Source organism: Micropterus salmoides, unplaced genomic scaffold, assembly GCF_014851395.1.
Source record: "Micropterus salmoides isolate LMB-PRFRI ecotype aquatic unplaced genomic scaffold, ASM1485139v1 Ms_hic_scaffold_1, whole genome shotgun sequence".
Taxonomy (NCBI): Eukaryota; Metazoa; Chordata; class Actinopteri; order Centrarchiformes; family Centrarchidae; genus Micropterus; species Micropterus salmoides.
In genome coordinates this window covers 58,717,892-58,742,810 of record NW_024040040.1, presented here as the reverse complement: position 1 = coordinate 58,742,810, position 24,919 = coordinate 58,717,892, and the positions used below count along the sequence as shown (strand labels likewise).

Below are 24,919 nucleotides of genomic sequence, written 5' to 3'. Positions count from 1 at the left end.
ATGAATCCATGCAGCGAAATACAAGGTATAAACCTTTGGCAAGTGTAGTGCCCCCTAGTGGAAGAATATCCCAGGACTGCTCAGCACAGCTAGAACCGAGCATCTGAACAGACGTGTCAAGTTTGGTTAAAATAGCATAAGCCAATTTTATTTACGGGCATTTATGTAAAATTGTACGTAAATACACAAAATTAAAAATTTATGAAAAAAACCCAGATCGATGTAACAAAATTCTTTTGATAACGTTTGATCAGCGACATCCGTGCATGATCCTGCCAAAGTTTCAGGTCAATTGGCGAAAACATCTGGGACGAGTTCGAAAAAATATGTTTCAGAGAAAAGTGATAAAAAGTCTTATAATTTGACATTTTTAGAACAGAAGACCTTTGGAGCAAAGATGCAGATGAATCCAGAGATTAAAATAATGAAAGAAGTTTGACTCTAAACAAAGCCGATTTCGAGATAATTGCAAAAACGTTAATTGTTATAGCGCCACCATGAAGACTGAGTACCATTTTTTTTGCCTGAGTAGTGGATGGAATTTGCAACCCACCTGCCAATTCCGGTGAGTTTTAATCCAGCAGTTTTTGCTGCCCAAACACATTCAGTGGAGAAAAAGAAGAAAGAAAGAAAGAAAGAAAAACAATAGGGCTCCCTAATAAAATAAAAAATATTTTCCAAAGGTTTCCCTTATACCTTCATTGGTCGTTTTGGGATCTAAATTCCTTGTGTAGGCTAACGTTACTGCTCTTGTGGTGTGGGCGGATGGATAGAATCTCTGGTTGCAGATAACAGATGGACAATTTCTGTATCAAATGTGATATTCTGATGAAGTAAACAGTGGACCTTCTTGGCCTTAATCATTCCAGCAAGTAAGTATCATATTTGTTTTCTACATAGTAAGCAGCGCTTCTTCCAGATCTAAACCTTGTCCGCGGCTGTTCTGACTTCACCCAGACACAGCTGCTGTGAAGTGATGCTCAACAACAAAGTGACGTCATCAGGAGGCGACTCTCGCACCTCAGAGAGCCACAGCGTCGTTCAGCCCATTAAAGACGGCAGACAGTGTGATTTGCACGCTGAGCTGTTTGCATGTCACCAGTCACACCTCGGTGTGTGGATTTGTTCACGCGCGTGCACCGCACAGCAGCAGCCGCCAGCCTCGCGCATCTGTCCGTCCGAACAGACAGACAGAACTGGCGATGATGGCGGACTGCGTTGGCTTTCAAGCGCAAATCGCCTCGATTATAGAGATACTTGCCAATTCGGCGGTGGCGGAGATCTGCAAACTGGTGGACGATGGCTACGCGGCGCTGCGCTCCCAGATGGACCAGGAGCGGGAGAAGAGCGAGAAGGAGAACGATGCCCTGCGGCAGAAACTGCGAGAAATGGACGTGAAGATGCGGAGCTACGAGAGGAAGATGAGGAGACGGATTCAGCGGGAGGAACTGCACACCGTTCATTTTAGGCCGCCCGAAGGTAAATAGATGGAGATGGCTGGGTCAGGAAACATGAGGTCTGAGGGAGTCATGACACACACTGTCCTCATACATACAGCAATGTGTTTATTGATGAGCAGATCTGTTCAGTCTTTGGTCAGTATGACACCATACTGTAGCCTGCTTCAAGACTGCTTTAACTTTTGCAGCTCTGCTGTCATTACTGGGCACACCGTCCACTGTGACCGCAGCATCATACAGGCTCACACAACGTCCTGTCACACGCCAGTGCTCCATTTGGCAGGCTGGCCTCAATGACTTCTGAGTGGAGTTTGACCAAATGCGTGGATAGACTGGATTTGTGGCAGTTCAGGTGAATTACAGAAATGCTATTTTCTAACCCCCCTCTAATTGTATTCAGCCATGCACATATTCCATGTTGGGTGATCCAGATAAAATAAGATATAAGATAATAAGGTATACTTTGATTGTCCCCAAAGGGAAATGTGTTTCATTCTGCAGCTTTGCAAACAAAAACAACAACAGAAAAACAATAAAAATAATATCTTTCAACACAAACTCACATGCAACTCAACACATGCTCTAATATACATAAGACAGGTACTACAGTATATACATATACACATTCAGGCCTTCTCACATTGGCTGCATCTGATGACACAACCCATACAGCCTGCATTGCACAAATGAGATATTGCACAACGCAAATAGCCTACATATTGCACAATAACATTGCACAACCCTAATGGCCTACATGCTAGTGTTGATTAGCTTAATGGAGATAGGTACAAATGAATGTTTATATCGGTTCAGCTTGCACTTGGGAATCCTGAATCTTCTACTAGAGGGTAAAGATTAAACAGGAAATTCTGGGTGAAGTATGTGGGTCAGGTCAGACACATCTGTTTGTGCCTGTCTGATAACCGACTGCTCATAGATTGTCTGGGGGGTGGCGAATGGTTTTTGACTCCTATAATCTTCATGGCTGTCTGCACCTGACGGGCAATCTGTTATTTGGACTGTAACCTACTGTGAGGTTACCATAGCAGTCTGTAATACCATATCTTAAAATACTCTTTAGTATTGCATGACAAAACAACATCAAGTTTTGTTTGTCTATGTAAAAAATGCATCCTCTGTTGAAATCTGGAGCAGAGACTATCAACATGAGCCTTCCAGCTGAGTGCATTGTCAAAATGTACACCAAGATACTTATTAGAGCAAACCTGAGTGATGGGTACATTGTTGATGACTACAGGCCTGGGGTCACCTCTTGCCTTTGGGTCAAATACCATCTCCTCTGTCTTTATCACATTTTGCACAAGATAGTTGTCACACCACTCGACAAATTCCTCAGTTTCTGTCTGCTGGACTTCTATCCTTGTGCATAAGGCCAAGGATTGGTGTATCATCTGAGAATTTAATAATTTCATTGTTAGGGTGGAGTCTGGTGCAGTCGTTAGTGTAGTCAAAGTCCTTATAGGCAAGTCATGCCACATGCCACCGGGACATAAAAACTACATGAACAGAATCAGCGTTAAAATCTAATAAAAATCGCTGAAAAACTTTGAAAACTTTCCCCCAAAATAAGGTTTAAAAAGCGTTTTTCCCGACCGGTTATACTTCTACTACACATGCGTCATCACTTCCGTGCATGCGCAGTCGAACAATAACAGACCCTTAAGTCAGTGGAACCTCACGATTGGCTGAAATATGATTCCCGCTTTGGCTGTTAAAAGCAGACGATTGGCTTTCTAGTGGGAGGGGTGGGATACGGCATTACGGGCTTTCCCCATAGAGTTGTATTGAGGATAAGTTTCACGTTGCCGTGCTGCTTTAGCAGATGCTTCGATACAAAATTGTTCACGGTTGAAAGCTTTTTGCTGGTCACACAAAGTTTACAACGGAAAACAATGTTCTTTGTATCTTTGTAGTGTGACATAGCTAAAAGCCTAATGGCAGTATTTACAGCTTTAGAAAGAACCCCTCTCTCCTTCGTTCTTCTTTTAGCTTTTTGGCTAGCAGCTGACTTGAAAAAGATAAGATCTGATGTTGCTGACCTGCAGCGTGGTCAAGGTTCAGTATCTTGCCCAAGGACACTTCTACATGCAGCCTGGGGGAGCTGGGGATTGAACCGCCGACCTTCCAATTAACGGGCAACCCACTCTACCTCCTGAGCCTAACATATTACAATGTTATCGCACATTGAATATTTTTCTCATATCGTGCAGGCCTACCTCATGCCAGTTGGGTAATGTCCTACCAAATAACCGTTACTAAATAATAGTAAAGTATCAATAGTGGTATCGATAAAGACTCTGATCGTTAAGCAGTCTCAATAATGGTATCAGTATCAATAAAAATTAACGATCCCCATCTCTATCTACATACCCATTTATACAATGGTGGCTGTAATCATTCCTACTGTGCACGCTGATTGCATTGCAATAATGAATTAATGCAGTGAATACAGCAATAGACAGCCAATGACCAATGTCAACCAAACTTTAAGGTTGCTGCACACTGCCCAGACAGTGCCCAACTAGCACCAACATTCTAAACTGGGCAGTAAATGACCCTTCGCTAAGCCATGCCCCGAATACACAGCTGGCCATTGACTCAATGCAAAAACAGTCGCTTTCTAGCTTATTTCGGCTTTATGTATACAGATATGGTCAAACACTGTTTCTGGGGCACTTGTGATAGTTACAGTGGCTATCCAGAGAGGTTGAAAGAAGAAGTACGATTTATTCTCTTTCCAAAACCTAAAATAAATGCAATTCCTAATGTAATGCTAGTTAGCTAACGCTAGCTAACTTCCTACTGAATGTAACGTAATAAAGCCCTACCGTTCTGCTTTTTAATGACTGTAATAATTAATAGAGGCCTACCCAGCTTTACAGGAACATTGTTGATCGTTCATATCGTTGTCCTTTGTCTCAATCGTCAGGGGATGCGGTTCACTTCTACTGTGTGATCGGTAATGTTAGGCTTTAGCTTCTATCTTTCATTTTTTTCACATCTGTTTGAGTCAATTTGAGTCAGTTTGACAGCCTGAATACAACCTTCAAATGTATAATGCAACTGCAAAACTGTCTGCTTCTTTCTGAGATTGCTTTTTCCAACAGGGGCGGGGCTTAGCGAAGCGTCAATTGGTTGCAGTCAACCAACTGCCAGTTCCACACTGCCCAGACGGTACTCAGACAGACTTTTTGCTTTTTCTTAAAATAATGTAGTCATAAGGATAATTGCAAGACAGACACTGTATTTTATATATAACCCAGCCAAAAATCATGTCAATTAAAGGCTACAGTCTGTTTTCCAAATATAAAGAAGGGTATTAACTATAGGCCTACCAAATACAAATTTCATCTGCAACAATAGGCATTTAAATGATTATAGGCATCACATTTACATGCCTATAATCATGTAAATGTCATGCCTGATTTCTGATAAACTGCAAACAACTGTAATTACTCCCTTACAAGAGACATTTTCTCCTTTTTTTACGGAAACTCGTCTAATTATGATCACCTATGACAGAAATACATGAATCAATATTGGAAAAGAGAGTGCGGGGACTGGACTGAGTGCAGCGGATCTGGAAACGATAACTAGCAACGATAACAGCAGCATACCTGAAGAAGCTGTCACACCTGACAGGAGGAGTTTATTCCGCGCAGACTCTGGACTCCAGTAAAATGAGGGGAGGCAGACCGTATATCTACATAAATGATGCTTGGTGGTCAAACGCAGCTAAAGTGAATGGACAATGTTTATTAGATGTGGAATTTTTAATGTTGAGATGTGGGCCATACTATCTGCCCAAAGAATTCTCCAGCGTTTCTGTTGGTGCTGTTTACATTCCTCCAAGATGCAAATTCAAAACATGCACTACAGGAACTGTATGAGATCATCAGCAGTCACATGACAAAACAACCTGATGGTGTTTTTATTGTTGCTAGCGATTTTAATCAAACAAATATTAGAACAGTATTACCTAAATTATACCAGCATGTCCACATCCCCATCAGAGGAACACATACGCTGGACCACGTCTACACCAATCTTCCTGGCAGCTACAAAGCCCTCCCCCGTCCCCATTTTGGTTTATCAGACCATATTTCTCTGCTTCTTCAGCCCACTTACACCCAGCTGATTAAAACCAACAATTAAAACAGTGAAAGTGTGGACAGATGAGGCTACAGCAGCTCTACAGGACTGTTTTGGGAGCACAGACTGGAGCGTGGTCAGAGAGGCCGCCACCCAAGAGAGCCACATCAACCTTGAGGAATATATATCATCAGTTACATCAGCAAATGTGTTGATGATGTGGTGATCACTAAAACGATAAAATCATTCCCCAATCAGAAGGCCTGGATGAACGGACAGGAGAGGGCTCTGTCAGCCAAAACAGCTGCTTTTCGGTCTGGTGATAAAGAAGCTTACAGCAAGTCTGTCTTGTGAGTACCGTCTGGGCAGTGTGGAACATATTCAACTCACGCGAATTCCTTTGTGTTGCCTTCTTGTCGCTGGCTCTATGCATCTTTGCATTGACTTTGTATGTAAACTCACCGCCCCGAACGCTCTCTTTGCTTTTGGTCTGAAAGCACCATGAGGCCACGTTACCAGATGAACGGAACACCTTTTCTGCTCGCTTTGATCTCCTCAACAAGGAGCCAGCTGTAAAGTCTACTCCCCCTCCAGAGGACCGGCCACTGCCAGTATCACAGCAGATGTAAGAAGTCCTGCTGAGTGAATATGAGTAAATCAGCTGGGCCTGATAACATCCATGGCCATGTACTAAAAACCTGAGCCAATCAGCTACTTTTCAACATCTCACTGTCTCAGGAGAGGGTTCCCACCTGCTTCAAGACAGCCACCACTAAACTACCGCCCTGTGGCTCTCACCCCCATTCTGATGAAGTGCTTTGAGAAACTGGTTCTTCAGCACATAAAGAACATCCCAGCCAGCCTGGACCCTCACCAGTTTGTTTTCAGAACCAACAGATCCACAGAGGACGCCATCTCCACTGCCCTCCACTCAGCCCTCACACACTTTGAGAAAAACAACACCTACATCAGAATGCTGTTTGTGGATTTCAGCTCAGCGTTCAACACAATCTCCCCATGAAACTGATCAGCAAACTCAGCACTCTGGGTTTAAATACAACACTCTAGATATTAGATGGGGCGGAAGGTAGAGTGGGTTGCCCCGTTAATCGGAAGGTCGGCGGTTCAATCCCAGCTCCTCCAGGCTGCATGTCAAAGTGTCCTTGGGCAAGATACTGAATTGCCCCTGGTGGCTGTTCCACTGGTGTATGAATGAGCACTTAGGCTCAGTGTATGAATGTGTGTGACTGGTGAATGCAGATGTAGTGTAAAAGCGCATTGAGTGGTCGAAAAGACTAGAAAGGCACTATACAAATACGCAGCATTTACATTTACAGATATTGGGCTTCCTCACAAACAGACCGCTGACAGTTCGGATTGGCGGACACACCTCCTCCACTCTAGTGCTCAACACCAGAGCCCCCCAGGGCTGTGTGCTCAGCCCCCTCTTGTTCACGCTGTACACCCACGACTGACGGTGGAGCTGAGGTGGAGCAGGTGAACAGTTTCAGGTTCCTGGGAATCAGCATCACAGAGAAGCTGACGTGGTCGTCTCACATCTCCACGCTGGTGAAGAAAGCTCAGAAACCACTGTATTTCTTGAGGAAACTTAAGAAGGCCAAATTCCAGCGCCAAGTGCTTGTCGGCTTCTACAGAGGAGCAATAGAAAGCATCCTGACTGGAAACATCACAAACTGGCATGGGATGTGCACGGCCCAGGACCAGAGGGCTCTGCAGCACGTGATTCAAACTGCTCAGAAGATCATTGGTACCCATCTCCCGAGCATCAGGGATATCTGTGAGGTGCCTGCAGAGCCCAAAGGATACTAAAGGACAGTACCCACCCAGCCACAGCCTGTTCACCCTGCTGCCTTCTGGGAAGAGATATAGAAGTTTCAGCTGCCTCATAATTTTTCATAATTGATTATGTATTAATGTATATTAAGGGAGTTACAAAACACAATTTCACTCTATAACTTGTTGTATTGTGACAAGAAACCTACCTACCTACTAGGGATGGGGATCGAGACCCGGTTCCAAAAGGACCCGGTTCCAGAATTTTTTGAGCTTATCGATACTGCTATCGAGACTTGCGGGTACTATGATGTAACGTTAAGTCTCAAGTGTCAATTCTTATACTACTTTACTTACTATACTTTATCAATCCACCTGTCTGTAAGGAAACGTTAATGTAGAAATGGTTAATTTAATCATCTCTGTCCTCAGTATCTCATCCTGTATGTTTTATACAAACACAGCTAACGCTAGCTTGGCGTTAGCCAAATGTTAAAAACAAGCTGAATAGAAAGCTGTCTGTCTGGAGCACAGACTGGTCTGTAGTCTTAAAAACTCAGCTGTTGGCTGAGACAAACCAGCCGCTCCTCCTTCTACCTGGTAACATTACCTGCAGCCAGCGAGAGAGGAGGAGGGACTGATCCAGGCTGATGTTGTTCTTTCTAAACTCACTCACTAGTGATGTCAGATAAAGTTATTGAGTTACTTTGCTGTTGTAAACATTGCTGCTCTAACGATATTTAGCTGTATTTAAAATATTAAATTAAAAACAATCAGGCAGTTAATATGTACACTTCAATATATCTATATCAATATATCTTTATCGCAAGTGATATTTCATCTCAGTATATAACGTTATCGCACATTGAATATTTCCCTCATACCATGCAGGCCTACCTCATGCCTGTTGGGTCTGGTCTTAACGAATAACCATCACTAAATAATAGTAAAGTATCGATAGTGGTATCGATAAAGAATCGGATCATGAAGCAGTCTCAGTAAGGGTATCAGTATCAATAAAAATTAATGATCCCCATCCCTACTACCTACCAAAGACATACCTTTGCTATTACCATGGACATAAAGTGATGCTTATTTGCATCTTATGACCGTTTGATCCAGATAAAAGCAGCTGTAGACTTAGAGAAACTGGGCAATACAGCTTTAAAATGCTGCGTGCAGTTTTCACTGGACTTTTAAATTCAATTTTATTTATATAGCGCCAGTTCACAACAACAGTTATCTCATAGCGTTTTCCACATGGCACCTGAGCTGTAACAGTCCTTCCACAGACACAGACTGACGGCGCACACTGATCCAATGGTTGGTGTTGGTTGAGTTGCTCTGCGTTTGTCTGGGTAATGTGCAGCCACCTCCCATACTAAATAATTCTTTTTTTGTTATGTTTTCTTTCTAAAGAAGTACCTGATTCTCCCAGGTTATCATCCACTCACTACTAAGCTGATAGAAATTGTTAATAGCAGGCTCATTGGTGGCAATCAGGTACAACATCTGTTATTATGAAAAGTGAGGTCACACATAAAATGTGTTGGAACAGACTGTGTTACCACACTCTCGGACAGCTGAAGGCACAGCGTAACACTGGTAAGGAAGTCTAAGTCAGAGAAGACTTCCAGCTGCGGGTGTGAGGTCAAGTGGCATTAAGAACAGTATTGCTAAGATGGTAAAATGAGAAAAAGAGGCTTGCATGGGGACTACTAACAGACTGAAAGAAGGTCTTAAGGACCGATGAATCAAAATTTGAAATCTTCGGTTCATCATGCGATGTCCTTTGTGTGTGAAACAAACTGTCAAACACGAAGGAGGAAGTGTGATGGTCTGACTCTTTTGCTGGATCCAGAGTCAGGGACTTGCACAGGGATAGGTGAAAGTAAGGAAAGAGCTATGGTGAAAATATGAGTTTGGATTTAAAGGCCCCAACAGAATCACACAGTCTGTCAACAGGGAGGTTATTCCAAAGGAGGGGCACGAGAGAAAAAGGCCCAGCAGCCTGCTGATTGCTTTTCAACTAGACAGGGCCCTGTATTCTCAGAGCGGTGAACATGGGATGGAATATGTAAAAATGCTATAAAGTAAGAATGCTTTCAAAAATAGACATGTTATTAAATTATATTTATCAATTAACAAATTGCAAGTGCGCAAACAGAAGAAAATCTTAATCAAATCAATATTTGGTGTGACCACTACTTGCCTTGAAACAGCATCAGTTCTTCTAGGTACACTTGCACAAAGTTTTTGAAGAAACTCAGCAGGTAGGTTGGCCCAAAAATCTTGGAGAACTCCCCACACCTAAAGAAGTTCTCAGAGGACTCCTCCTTCATCTTCTGTTTTACTGATGACAGGGAGGAGGATTACAAAGACCTAATCGAGAGTTTCAGTGGATGGTGCAACAACAACCACCTCCTTTCATCATAGGAAAAACCAACGAGCTGGTGGTGGACTTCAGACGGAGTAAGAGGCCCCATGTACACCCCAGTCGTAATAAGGGGTAGGGGATAGAGATAGTAGATATCTTCACATTCCTGGGGTGCAACTCAAAAACAACTGGACTGGAGAGACGACACAGAGGCCCTCTACAGGAAAGGTCATAGCTGGCTGTTCTTCCTGAGGAGGCTCAGGTCCTTCGTTGTGTGCAGCAGGCTGCTATGGAAGTCTGTAGTGGCCAGTGTCATATTCTTTGCCGTGGAGTGCTGGGGAGGTGGCATCGGGCACTTGTGGCGCCAACAAACTGGGCAAGCAGGTGAAGAAGGCCAGCTCAGTGGTGGGATGGAACTGGACAGTGTGGAGGCAGTGACTGAGAGGAGGATGAGAGGAAAGCTGAAAGCCATCATGGACAACCCCTCTCATCCTCTGTATGTATTCATCCCTACTGCTTGTTTTTTGTGGAATTCAAATGAAAAACCTTCAGCTGATTGTTGTCCTGTAAATTACCTGTAGACTGGAACCTGTCTAGATTCCTGTATTTTTGTCCTGTGCATGCTGGGATATAAACAAGCAGTTTTGGGGCGCCTTTTAAGCTACTTGTTCCATCTCTGCTCCTATCAACAAATGGTTGTATTTATCCTATTAGGGTTTTTTTTTCCTGCTACATTACCACATTTTCTCTCCCAGTGACAGAAATCTGATATTTTTACATTAGAATAGCGTTCAAGCATTCAAGATCAGAAATAAGATAGCACAATGTGAGCTCACTCAGAAGCTAAGAAATGATTTTGAAGAGAAAGACTTCATTTTCTAAATGATGATTCAGTTAGCCAAAAGTTCAAAAGGCAGGCAAACTGGTGGACGAAATTTGCTCAGTGTTCTGTGCTGTTTTTCAGGATCTGACGACCATCAGCCTCTGGTGTTGCCTCTCCATGCTGCCTCTGAAGACAAACCCTTGCATCGCATTTCAAAGGTAAACATTAATCAGCAGAATTTATTTCAAAATATGGTCTATTGAGACTTGTATTTCAGGCAGGTTTGTAAGGCTACCCCTACATACCCCTACATACAAACAAAAGAAGGCACTAGAAATGACACACACTCACAGGTGACCTGGAAACTTTAACCTCTGTGGTGTCGTGTTCACTCAAGTAGACCAAACTGCTAAAACCACAACAACACATTGAACATACAGTTTACAAAAGTGAAATGTGTTATGTGATTAACATTTGACAGCAGGAATTAACCTGAAATAACTTGGCTATAGCTTCCTGCTGCTTCCGTCACAAGCTTACATAGCACAATGTGTTGTGAAGGATTTCTAGCTTGACATTCATATCTGCTGTGACATTGTGCATTTCAGCTAACCCATTTGTATGAACATGGTGACAAGTTTGAGTTCTACATTCATTCTGTGTGATGAATACACCTGATAAATGCAGATACGTCTTGTCATGTTCCAGCTGCTTTTCACTGTATCACAGCAGGAGGAAACCAAGGTGTTGCCACTGGTGAAGCAGGAGAAAGTGGAGAAAGATGACTGCAACCTGGACCTAAAGGTGGAGGTCAACATCAGGGCAGAGTGTGGCCTGTCTGCTGGTGAGTGTGGCTCTGTACATGATTAAAACATTGTTTCAGTGATTCTTCATGTTGTTTCAATGTTTACTCTGGTTTTAATAAAAACAAAGCAGAAATGAAGATAAACTAGAGGATAGCCGATGAAGAGTTTCAGTCGACTGGTCAGTTTGTCTTCATTAATACACCTTAGTCACAGCAAACATTTTGTGATAAAACATTCTAAACTATAGGTTCACCTAGTAGCCAATGGCCATCAGATGCACTTTGAGTCTTCCCTAGGTCAAGAATCAACCTCTGAGGTGTCACTAATTAATTTCAGTTCAGTTTTACTGACACGTATATGCCAAGCACATGGCGACACAGGCAAGGAAAACCTTCCTTCTAAAGGTTCAGTGTGTAATATTTCTGAGGATTTATTGACAGAAATTCAATATAAGATCCATAACTATGTTTTCAGTGATGTGTAAAGACCTTACGTAATGAACCATTATGTTTTTATTACCTTAGAATGAGACATTAATATCTCCATAACCTCAGGCACCCCCTTCCATGGACGTCGCCACATTGCATCGTCATGTTTCTACTGTAGCAGAAAACAGAAACGGCGCTACAGAGTGCGTTTCGACACTACGTTCTTCTTGTTTTACTTCTGGTACAATTCAGGCAGTGCAGACACTCATCACTATGTTGAATAAGTATGTTAGAAGAAGAAGAAGTAGCAATAATATACTGCTGGGGTTGGCAAATGTTACATTGGGGCAATATTTTCAACCATTAGATGGTGTATGAGAATAAAAGCCATAATATTGATCTGCATCAACATGTTACTTGGTTAGCTCGGTCGGTAAGATGTAGGACTGAAAACCCAAGGGTTTAGTGTTTGATCCCATCTTGAGGCAACTTTTTTATTCTCTCTTCAACCTGTGGATTCAGCAGCGAATGTTCCTCAGATTACGGCATGTTTTCTGACGGCTCATTCAGAGGTGTGTCAAGCAGGCTATAGACTTTTAATGTTGTTCAGAATGTTTCAAAGTAAAAGCGCAGTTCAACTCCAAATACTGCATTACAGTAAACAAGCTTCTTGCGCTTTTATTTTGTAGGCAAAACCACTAAAGAGGAAGTGATTATGTGAGTAACTGCCATGACTGAGATCTATTTCAGCACCGCTATCAAAGTATTATTTATTTTTATTTTTTGCTGCTATTGACACAACGTGTTATTTAGCATGAGAGCCAGATGGAGTCGGGACAGACAGTTGACGGCAGAAATTACAGATTTTTTGGGATTTTCCCAGATGGAAGGCTATAATGTGGGACAGATGTTTTCAAAGCGTAGCTGAAGTTGTCTGTTTTCTGCTGGATAGGTAAATAAGTTTCAGACTTCAGCGATGAAAATTAAAACTGTTGTTTGATAGCTTTCGCTAGAAGCTGTCCATAATCACAGAGAACCATGACATTGTTCCCCCGCAGTGGTGTGAAATGGATTAATTTCATGGCGCCTACTTATTCTCCAGCCTGTGGTTTGGCTTTGCCAACAATCAGCTGATCAGTAACGTTAATTGGCAATAACACCATAACGTTAGCTTAGAGCATGGAAGCATGAGGCAGCTAAACTTTTACTACCTGGTAGAAAAACATTTATTGTTAGTTGGATTGGTTTATTCTCCAGCGCTGTGCTTTGGCTTGTGGTGTTATGTTAGTTGAATTAATTTCATGGAGTTACTCTCTCTCTCTCTCTCTCTCCAGAGCTCTGTTTTGGCTTTGTATGTTACTTTAGTGAGAATCAGCTGATCACTAATTGGCAATAAATAAACGTCAGCTTCCAGCATCGAAGCTCAGATCAGCCAGCTAAACTAAAATATGTAGTTGGATTGTAATTTCATGTAGTTCTTCTCCAGCGCTCTGACATGGCTTTGTTACGTGGACAGAAATGTGCTGTTACCTTCCTGAGACAAACAGCTGATGAATATTATTGGCAATAAAACGGTAAAAGCAGAGAAGCTCAGATCAGCAGCTAAACTTCACATTTTACTGCCCTGCTGGAAAACATGTATTTATTTATACTGCTAATGGTGATATATAAGAAGACCGTGTGCCTATCAAGTGACCAATAATAAACACTTTCCGAATTTGCGACATGATACATCTTGTAGCACTTCATGTCTTCATGTGGCTGTTGTTTATTAGTGAAAAGTAACAATAATATTCAGAAAAACATTTGGTTTTACATGATTTATATAATTTCTTAACACATCTATCTAAAGAAACCTAATTTCTTGAATGGAAATCTCTTTTATCTCATAGAAGACATCTTTGTCCAGTCTCAGTCACCGTAGCTATACTGCTCGCTAGGGGAGGGGGGGTGCAATTCGCAATACTCACCACTGCCGTCACGCACAGCTCTTCCACACTGTCAGTGGCCAAGTCACAATAACATATGGTTTTACTGAATAATTAAGTAAATATAATTTACGGCCGAACAGCAGTCATGCAGCCTGCCTCCGATGTCGCAAGCAGATCATTTTCTCTGTTGCGCTGGCCAAGAGGGTCAGCAATCTGGCTGCCCTCTCTGTGGCTCTGTCATGTCTTAGGATCCTGCGCCCTAACCCTGCATTCATGCCTAAGAGCACCACTCTTTTTGGTCGAGGATGATTACTCTCTCGGGCTTCTTTCCTCCACCCCAAGGGTCTGACGACGAAGCTATGTCCCACCTCCTCTGCTCGGTGCGTGGGATGTCCTGCTACGTGGCGACACCGCTTGCAGCGCTTACGTATGATTTTCCCAGCCATATTCACAATTCTAGTCAGTTTGCACCTATTCTTAGCCCCAAGATTACGATACCATGTTGATAGGTTGTACGTGAGAACGCTCTTCACGAGATTTCTGTAGACAAACTCTAGGGTATTTTTGCTTACAGAGAAGCTGTTCAACTTCCTCAACAAATACATACATTGCATAGCCTTTTTATAGAGATAGTCAGAGGTTGTTGTAAAACTCACTACTGTCAAATAGGGTGACTAAGTATTTAAAGTTCAATGTCAACAGGATGGTCATTAATGCAGATTACCATCTCCTTAGTTTTACTGGCATTTATGACTAGAGCACTGTTTGAACACCAGCTAATTAATTTGGCAATATGATTAAAATATGCTCTCTTCCCACCCTTCTCTCCTTCAGGCATTAAACCAACCAAAGCCATATCATCCACGTACTTATATAAATAGGAAGTGGAGTCCTGGATCGTCATCTCGTTGGTATAGATAGCAAACAGTACGGGTGATAAGACGCAGCCCTGGGGTGCACCTGTATTTACAACAAGTTGCTCTGAACTAATGCCATTCAAAGACACTCTCTGGCGCCGTTGGGAAAGAAAGTCCTTAATCCATAAAGTAAGCCAGCCGTTGACACCAAGGTCAGATAGCCTCTGCAAAAACAAAACTCTGGTGTAACTTTTAGACATCTGCAGAGTGTTAACTAATGCAAGAGTTGCATCCTTAGTGCTCTGACCACACCTATGAGCAAATTGAAGTGGGTCAAGGTGGTTCCCAACAGACAACATCAGACGAGTCACTATGACTCTCTCCATACACTTGACAGGGCAGATGGCCTTAATAAATCCACACAGTTCCTTGGCAGTCGAGAATCAAAGACTCCAACCCGAGTCTGCAATGTCAGCTGGAGTTCCCATGTGTACACAAGCCAGCTTTGTCTTTCACCAATTTAGTCCAAGACTTCCAGGGATCACCAGAAGTGTGAGGTAGAGTGCAATCCAAATCGCTAAAAGTTCTATATTTACTTTTACTAACTAAAAACTCCAGGTAACAAGACAAAAAAGTTGGCAGAAAATGCAAATTCAGATAAGAATTCAGAGTACGGGGCCAGGTGCTTGGTACACTATAACAAAAAGAATTGGCTGCAGTGATTTCCAACTTGGGTGTGAAAGAGTCATCACTGGTCAGATTTGGTAGGGGCCCAGAGAAAACAACATTCCAACATTGTTCTGACATTGATCTTGGGTCAGATCGAGCCTAGATTTGTTCCCGTCTGTTTTATTTATAGTTTTTAACACACTTCCTGTCAGTCCTCATTCGCCATAGCCTAGCCTAGCTCCTTTTGAGAGTTGAGAACTGAACAGTACAGCAATAATGTTTTATGAATGATCTTTTTCTTTAACGCCACTCACCGTGTTTTTCTGTGCCTGTCTTCCCTTCTTCAGCCCTGGAGCCCAGTGAGGAACCCCCCTCCTGTGATATTGTTCTTGACACTGGTGTCTCCACCTCCTCCACCCCCCAGCCCTCCTCCTCCCCAACTGACGCCTCAATGGACCTGACCTGCAGGCCTCGAGCGAAACGTAAAGCCACCAAGCCTCTGGTTAACAGTTTGACAGTCGGCAGTGGGGGGGTCCCAGCCCCTGAGGCTGCTCGCAGTGACCTTGGAAGGAGCCTTAGAGATGGTGCTCTAAAACCAGAGATCCAGACAGATGATACTACAGAAGATGAACTTCATTCCTCTCAGCTGTCAGCCCCTGTAGCCTCAGATGAGTCCAGCCCTGATCGCCTCAACAGCCTGGACCTGGCTTGGATGCAGGAGAGGGTCAGCCATCTTGGTGCAGCGTATGCAGTAGCACAACTGGGTATAGGGAACTCAGAAACTGGCCACCCCTCTGCCTCCTTCGCCTCGCAGGGAGGAGGAGACAGTCTAGATGGCCCCCCAACCATGCTCTTTACAAGTGGCGCTCATGAAATGGCTGCTTTTGCTGCCTCTTTCGACATGGCCGCAGCCGCCGCTGCTGCTGTTGTTGCTGCACCACCTCTTCCACCTGCTCCTCCTACAGCTACATCTGCCACCACTACCAGCCAGAGGCGGCCTTACAGGAGCGGTGCTGCTGCTGCTGCTGCTAAAGAACCTGTGGTGTGTGCTGTGTGCGGGCGTGTCTTTCCCAGTGCAGCCGCCCTGGAGCTGCACCAACGGGTACACACAGGGGAGAGACCCTACACCTGCCCCCACTGTGGAAAGGGCTTTGCCCAGCCCAACAACCTGCGGGTCCACCTCCTCATCCACACCGGGGAGAGGCGTTATCGATGTACGCTGTGCGGGAAGAGTTTCATCTCGTCCAGCCACCTGAAGAGGCACCGCACAGTCCACACGCAGGAGAAGCCCTACAGCTGCTCACGCTGTGGACAGTCCTTCAGCCAAATGTGTAGCGTTCGCAGACACCGTCAGCAGTCCCAGTGTGGCCTGTAGGCTGACTGCTGGATGAGGTGGAACCTGGCATCTGGAGGTAATCCTTGTGTAGTTTGGACTCTGAAGGGTGAATGATTGAAATCTCTTCATATGGGAATTCTAGCATCTAATGTAAGCACGAACAAATTAGAAGCAAGGCTGTATCCTGGCACACAGTTGCTATTTGTTCTAGATCAAAGCAGTAATATGGGATTTTTGTTTTTAGGTTGATTTCCACTAAAGTCCCCTCAACCTTTTCTTACTCCTTGCTTCAAACTGAGAGAGGATCCCAGAGTGGACTGTAAAAGACTGCCGGAGACGGTGTTGATGACACTTAATCCATCTATTTGTTATCAAATGATCTTGTTTGTGACCGACTATCTGGTTTCTATAGCTAACACACATGATCCAGTGGGAGAGGGTCATGGCACAGCCATAATCAGTGTACCTGGACTGTCCATTGACCATCCTGTGAAATAGAATGAACAGAACCATATTTTGTGCACCCAACAGCTCTCTAGTATTAGTATTAAATAATAACTTCTGTGACTTCTAAAACCAGATTCACATTTTCAGACACTGTTTGTTTTAGGACTGCTGGCACTACAAGATTTAATTTCTCACTCAGCAAAGTGTCGATATGAAAAGATAGCATGTTGCCTCAGTAGAGTTCCCTGGAAGCAGGGGGAACCTGCTAGCTTAGTTAGCCTAGCTAAGTAAAAAGGGAAACCGCTACACATTCCAACAACTCCAAAACTGTCTTACTAAAATGTTTTATGTAGTCAACATACTTTATGTAGTAATGAAAAAGTAGAAGCAGGTTTCTGAGATGAACAGTGACCTGTTAGGAAAGTCGTGCAACTCGGCAGCCATCTTGGCAACGCCTCCGGGCAGCTATTTCGGACTAACAAGACCAGGCTCCTATCTGAATGAATGGGGAGATAGCCAGAACTGCAGTTTTACTGGTCACTGGGACATAAAAACTACATAAACAGAATCAGCATTAAAATCTGAAATATGTTTCCCGCTTTGTGCTGTTAAAAGCAGACTACTGGCTTTCTAGCGGGAGGGGTGGGATAACCGCTATCTTTGCCGTTACGGGCTTTCCCCATAGAGTTGTATTGAGGATGTGATTGAGTGGCATGTCTCCTCTAAATTGTCTCTGACAGTGAAACACTGCATTTTAAAGTGCAATCTTCATAATACGGTTGACATTCTTAATCACCGTCTTTACTGCCAATGAACCCAACCTTGAAATGTCAGTGTTTCCCAGACATGGATTTATTTGTGGCGGCCTGCCACAATATCAATACTGACCGCCCCATATTGGATTTTTTTTTTTACTATGTAAAATGGGTAAACTCATACTTCACACTAGAGCTGCGCGCAGTGCAGATATTCGCTCAGCAACCCCTCTCTCTCTCTCTAACACCGTAGCCACTTTCATAGAGATCCCATAAATGCAGAAAAAAAACCCTGCCATTATGCCACATTTGTTCATTCATATGTTTGCGGTATAATCCTGCAGCCATGTGTGCTTTCCCATGGTGATCCGGCTTTTTGAAGCCAGCATTCAACACTGTAATCCAACCAGGCAGTCTGAAAGCAAACATATAGAGCTGAGGGTGGGCTGAATATAGCCTGACTGCTGAACCACCTAGTGGCTAGCCACCTGAGAGGGCACACACCTGTCACTCAAAGCGGCCTGCCCTTAATTAAGCATAACTTTAAGCCTTGATATAATTTAGAGGGTTGAGATATATACAGTGCATCTGGAAAGTATTCACAGTGCTTGACTTTTTCCACATTTTGTTATGTTACAGCCTTATTCCAAAATGGACGAATTTCCTTCAAAATTCTACAAACAATACCCCATAATGATAACATGAAAGAAGTTTGTTCGAAATCTCTGCAAATTAAAAATAAAACGAAAAAAGCGGATGTACATAAGTATTCACAGACTTTGTTGAAGTACCTTTGACACCAATTATAGCCTCAAGTCTTTTTGAGAATAATGCTACAAGCTAGTCACACCTATTTTTGGGCAGTTTCTCCCGTTCTTCTTTGCAGGACGTCTCAAGCTCTATCAGGTTGGATGGGGAGTGTCTGTGCACAGCGATTTTCACATCTCTCCAGAGATGTTTAATTGCGTTGAAGTCTGGGCTCTGGCTGGGCCCCTCAAGGACAATCACAGACTTGTCCTGTAGCCACTCTTTTGTTATCTTGGATTTGTGCTTAGGGTCATTGTCCTGTTGGAAGATGAACCTTCGCCCCAGTCTGCTCTGGAGGTCCAGAGCACTCTGGAGCAGGTTTTCATCAAGGATGTCTCTGTACATTGCTGCATTCATCTTTCCCTCATCTTGATCTGACAAGTTATGTATCGTATTGACCAGGTGATGAGCAGCGCCTGGTTTCCTCCAGACATGACGCTTACCATTCAGGCCAAAGAGTCAATTAATCTTCAATCTTTGTTTCATCAGACCAGAGAATTTTGTTTCTCATTATCTGAGAGCAAACTCCAGACGGACTGTCATGTGCCTTTTACTGAGTGAGGAGTGACTTCCGTCTGGCCACTTTACCATACAGGCCTGATTGGTGGAGTGCTGCAGAGATGGTTCTCCTCTCTACACAGAGCTCTGTCAGAGTGTTCTTGGTCACCTCCCTGACTAAGGCTATGCTACCCCGATCTCTGTTTGGCCAGGCGCCCAGCTCTAGGAAGGGTCCTGGTTAGGGATCAAAACCCGAAAATGTGTGATCTTATCGATACTGCTATCGAGACTAGCGGGTCCTACAACGTAACGTTATGTCTCGAGAGTCAAATCTGATTTAACTTGGCATGACGGTATATCGGTATAATGAGGTATACATATATAATTTCAAAAGAGCGTTTATACCGTATAGTTTAATGTTGAGTTAATTATGTTTCCGTAACATCTTGCCAGCGTTTGCTCATCTTTCTCCCTCACCGCGCAGCCCCGTCCCTCCCTCCGTCTACTCAAACTCTTTAACACCATGGAGGGAGACAGTGCCGGAAGACCTGGCTTGTGAAAAGAAAAACGGTTCAGTCCATACACATACACTTTACTTCAGCGGGTCCCGCAGGTATATTAATGACCACCCAGGTGTATTTGGCGACACATTGTAGCATTTTTCAGAGAAACAGAGTTATTACGTAAATAAGTCGTGGCCGACACAATGTACCATAAAATTTTAATTAATTGCTGAGTCGCCTAGCCCGTTTCCTGGCCTGGTGTGGGAACACATTTTGACAAATAAACGCAGGTCCCCATTAAACGCCTGGTCTGGCTTTTATAGAAGTTCTTTGGATGTATAAAACCTCTTAAACCCCGTGGGGTCACCCGCTTTAGCTGCTTAAATCGTTAATACAAATATTAATGTTTAAAGGTATTATCAATAGCCTATTTCAGTATGAACATCGTTACATCGGTTAGATTCTGCACAATTCAACAGTTAATTTAATGGAAACAAGTCCCAAAGTCTAATTCTTATAGATTTACCTGTGTAACCAGCATGGTACAAGAGATTTACAAAAAGAACTCCCGTTACCTATGAAGCACTCGTTAAGTCCAAATGTGTCCGTTCCTTGATTATCATCTTCCTTTAGTCTGGAAGGGTCCACCCATCAAAAGAATCAAAACAGCTTTTCAGAAAAATTTATCTAAGTTGTGAATCTTGTCATGTGAAGTCCATCGCTCTCTGTCTACTAACTTGTCTCATCCTGCTCCATGTTGTTGTTTGTTATGTTGCTGCCTTCAAAATAAAAGTGCATAAGCAGTCTGTAGGAGCTAGATCAAATGAATGACTTGTATTTGATCATTTTTATACAAGTAATATTCTGTTTAAAATAAACTGTTTCTTAGTAGCCTATTTCAGTTTTGTGCAGGAATTAAAGGCCCCTCCCATATGGACTCCTGTCCAAAATATAGGCAGGGTCAATTCAGTGATTTTAGCAAATAATAGCCTAGGCTATTAATCAAAGTTTTACGGTATGTTTTACAAGCGCGGACCAGGTAGAGCGACAGTGAACACACCAGTCAGATGTCATTTGTTAGCTACCACGTAAGTTTTGTTTTGAAAGGCTACATCGTCAACATGCCTCCTCAACATGCAGCGCAGCTGCTGCTGTGAACGGAATCGTGGGTGGAAAAGTCCAGAAGAGAAGTTCTGGTTTTTTTTGTTTTTTTCCCCCTGGCGACTTGATATAACGTAGCTTACTACTGATGGAAAAAGTCACCAGAGCAAACATACAGGGAGAGAGAGCCGGAAAGAAGCGGGGCACGCTGACGTATTTGCAGCAGAGGTATGTTAGGTCTGTGAGTGTTAAGAGAACTGAAGGAGACGGATTCAATCAAGGGAGTGAAACAAGCTACTACAAATAGTAGAAACATGCCGGCTGACTGAGTTTTTCATTCGATCTAAACATCACTCAGTATTGTGGTGTCAGATATTGAGTTTATAGTGACTTTGCTGTTGTAAACAGTGTTGCTGCTCTAGAAACAACATTTAGTTGTATTTAAAATATTCAGTTTTAATCCTATAATTAATAGAAAAACAACCAGGCAACTAATATGCACACTTCAGTATTAGTTTATTTATTGCAAGTCATATGTCATCTCAATCTAAAACAATGTTATCGCACATTGAATATTTTCCTCATGCCTTGCAGGCCTAGCTCATGCCCGTTGGGACTCGGATCGTTAAGCGGTCTCAATAATGGTCAGTATCAGTATCAATAAAAATTAACAATCCCCATCCCTAGTCCTTGTTGTTCCAACCTTTACAGATGATGGAGGCCACTGTGCTCAGTGGGACCTTAAATGCTGCAGAAATTTTTCTGTACCCTTCCCCAGATCTGTGCCTCGATACAATCCTGTCTCAGAGGTCTACAGACAATTCCTTGGACTTGGCTTGCTTTGTGCTCTGACAACTTAACTGTGGGATCTTTATATAGACAGGTGTGTGCCTTTCCAAATCATGTCCAATCAACTGAATTTACCACAGGTGAACACAAATCAAGTTGTAGGAACATCTCAAGGATGATCAGTGGAAACAGGATGCACCTGAGCTCAATTTTGAGTGTCACGGCAAAGGCTGTGAATACTTATGTACTTGTGTTCTTTTTGTTTTTTATTTTTAATACATTTGCAAAGATTACAAACAAACTTCTTTCACATTGTCATTTTAGAGTATTGTTTGTAGAATTTTAGGAAAATAATGAATCTCATCCATTTTGAAATAAGGCTATGTGACTACTTTCTGGATGCATTGTAAAAGTTCACCCACCACACAGCTGAGTCATAAAGGGGGAAACTGGCTGTTGAGATGTATTGTACCAGGCTGTAACATGTTTATTTCTGCTGTAAAGTTGGACCTAACATGGAGGTCTATGGGGATTGACTCGCTTTTGAAGCCAGCCTCAAGTGGCACTTCCGCGTTGGCTTAATTTTTTAGCCCAGATGTTGCTACTCGGATACAACATAAAGATAGAACAGGTTTTGACTTCTTGCACTTGTCTTTTTATGATGGAGCTAGCTAACAAGCTAACTGCTTCCGCCTGACTGTAGTCTTTGTGTTAAACTAGACTAACCACGCCTGGACCTGGTCTCTGAACTGTATGGTCAGAAATGGTGTGTCCAACACTTCATTTAAAGCACTTTAAATTTTCCCATAACTCTATATCAAAGTCGTGGGCAAAATTTGGATGCAGTGCTGATACACAATTTGTTTTTCCTGATGTATTTATCACACATCATCCACTGTTAATTTTATAATAAATGCTTGTTTATTTGACAGGGACAAATGCATGAGACATTGCTTCATAAAATACACAGAGTAGATGCCATGCATACAGGTTTCTAGTCATGACTAATTTTCAACCCTTGTCCTTGGTTAGGCTTATGTTACTTATATTGCTACAGTATCATTAATGATTCTCAAGGCACCCTAGTGTTGGATAGTAAATGTTGGCACTTTACATCTTGTAGTGCAGGCCTGCACCTTCTTGTTCATGATTACATCTGTCACACTGATTGTCAGAACATTTATTCACTCGTCATTTCTCAAGAATATTGGGGAAGATGTAATATGCTGTTGTCCAGAAGATTACCTCTAGGTTTATTTCCAGAATTGGGCTGTGAAACCTGAATATATTATTTTTTTAAGGTAAAAGCTTAATTGTTGCAGGCCTGCAATGTTTTAACCTCCCTTCCTCAACTTTTTACAGGTTGAAACCTGAGGTGTAACTAAAATTTTTTTAAATGTCAATCATACAATTCAAGGACTGCAAAAAGGACTGTAAAAAGATGTTAAGTAAAAACATATATCAGAGCGTCGTGTTTGTATGTGTAGGTGTTTGGATGTAATTGGCACTAGCTGTAGGTTGCACAGCTAAAACAAATATTTTGCCTTTTAGTATTATTTCATGAAATGTTCCAGTGTTTTAAAATCTATGGGTATCATTAAACATGTAAATGGTTTGCAATGAAGTTGGTCCTGTTATAAGTGTCTATTAGCTATTTCGGGCATTGAAACTGAAGGGATTTTTAGGGCCCGATCACGAACCATGCAAGGTCTCTATTGAAACTGGAGGGATTTTTTTTTTCTTTTTTCTGCAAGATAAGCTCATTTTTGGCGGCCTAAAAATGCTCGAAAACTCAGCAAACTTAGCACACATGTCAGAAGTGGCAAAAATTACGTATGTTATGGGTCCTGCACATGGACGTGGTTAAATGGCTCGCTAGTGCCACCTACAAAACTGGAAAAAATTAGCCACTCAGACACATTCAACCTACATGCACAGAATCTTTGGGGGACATGTATCATATCAAGACACAAAAAAGCTTCAAGGACCCATACCCTTAATACAACAGGAAGTCCGCCATTTTGAACTGAAAGTGCAATTTTAACCATTTACAGGGTGCATACTTTAACAAACTCCTCCTAGAGTCGATCCAAAATTGATGATTCGCCATAAAACAGGGAGTTATTGTTACTTCAGTCTACATGTTCACATCTGCACCAAATTTGGAATACATTATAAGAGCCCCGCACTGAACACATCCATATGCCATTATTCACTCAAAGTCATAGCGCCACCTGCTTGCAAATGGAAATGACATGTTTTATGCTGTAATGTACTACTCCGAGCAGGTTGGACATATCATATCAACACATTGATGAAGCCATGTTGCAAAACTTGTGAGTTTGCAGTTAACGGCGTGGCAGTGGCATGGCGGCAAAGTTAAAGTCTTTGCCATGAAACAGGAAGTTGTTGTAACTTCAGTGTACATGCTCACATCTGCACAAAACTTTACATCTTTTTATTTTACATACAAAGTGTTATTTACACATTTGTGGAACCATTTATACACACAAAACAGTTTTTGCACATTTGCGGATCACTTCCTGTCAATTTGCAAGTCACGTTACATTTGTGACTTCCTTTTTACGCATTTGTGGAATTTTGTCCAATCTGTCCCGTCGAGATCTGTAAAAAGATATTTGTAAGTTTAAAAGCAGTTTATTAGTTACACCAGCAGGGGGCGATAGCTACATTGCCTCCCATGAGTTTACAGGATATTCACTACACTACTAGCGTCATGCTCATCTATAGGAGACAACAAGCAAAAGGACTGTAGCCCGGTTTATGGTTTCAACTCGTGAACAGCTCGTGATTCAGGATCTGGTTCATCCTTTTCCTGTCCAGGTAAGTCTGCTGTGCAGTTTGCCAACTTTGTGTCACCTGTGGTAAGTTTGACCACGTTATGTAACAAGCTCACATTAAATTATTTAGTTCACTTCAAGAGATTTTATGGTTTTCACAATAATTGGTCATTACCGCTACAACTGGAATTAGCCTACCCATCACTGTCAGGTGATCAGTAAACATTTAGCTTCCACAGAGATGGAATCAGGAGGCTAGGACAGTTGGCCTGATCAGTGCAAAAAGAGAATTAACCTAGTGACAGTAAACCATAATGTCACTGCACTGTGTTTCTGTTTTATGATTACGGGGTTGATGTGATGAGGATTTCCACAATATATCATTGAGCCTTTCCCTTTCTTTCTCCCCATTTCCTAACCAGCACCTGTATCTTGTCCAGACATACAAAAAAGCCTCTAGGAGCCATTGCTTAAACTCAACAGGAAGTCGGCCATTTTGGATTTAATGGTAATTTTTGGCGATTTGCCGATTTACACACTCCGTACTTTAACTCCTTCTCCTAGGGATTTAGTCTAATCGACTTCAAATTTTCGCTGTGCAGTCTAAACCCATTGATGATTTAT

General features: G+C 42.5%; 1 protein-coding gene across 3 annotated transcripts; it reads left to right on the top strand.

Moving 5' to 3' along the window:
• Positions 1 to 1,002: 1,002 nt before the first annotated feature.
• LOC119914333 (zinc finger protein 444-like) lies at positions 1,003 to 23,114 on the top strand. 3 transcript variants are annotated; one of them, XM_038733586.1, is made up of 5 exons: positions 1,003 to 1,479; positions 10,709 to 10,785; positions 11,276 to 11,411; positions 15,606 to 16,670; positions 16,839 to 23,114. In XM_038733586.1, exons 1-4 carry the CDS (start codon positions 1,203 to 1,205, stop codon positions 16,631 to 16,633), a joined length of 1,518 nt encoding a protein of 505 aa, XP_038589514.1. In that variant the 5' UTR covers positions 1,003 to 1,202; the 3' UTR covers positions 16,634 to 16,670; positions 16,839 to 23,114. The 3 variants fall into 3 exon arrangements, with proteins under 3 accessions (XP_038589514.1, XP_038589523.1, XP_038589505.1); XM_038733595.1 differs by having other exon boundaries at positions 11,297 to 11,411; positions 15,606 to 23,114; XM_038733577.1 differs by having other exon boundaries at positions 15,606 to 23,114.
• The last annotated feature ends 1,805 nt before the right edge of the window (positions 23,115 to 24,919 follow it).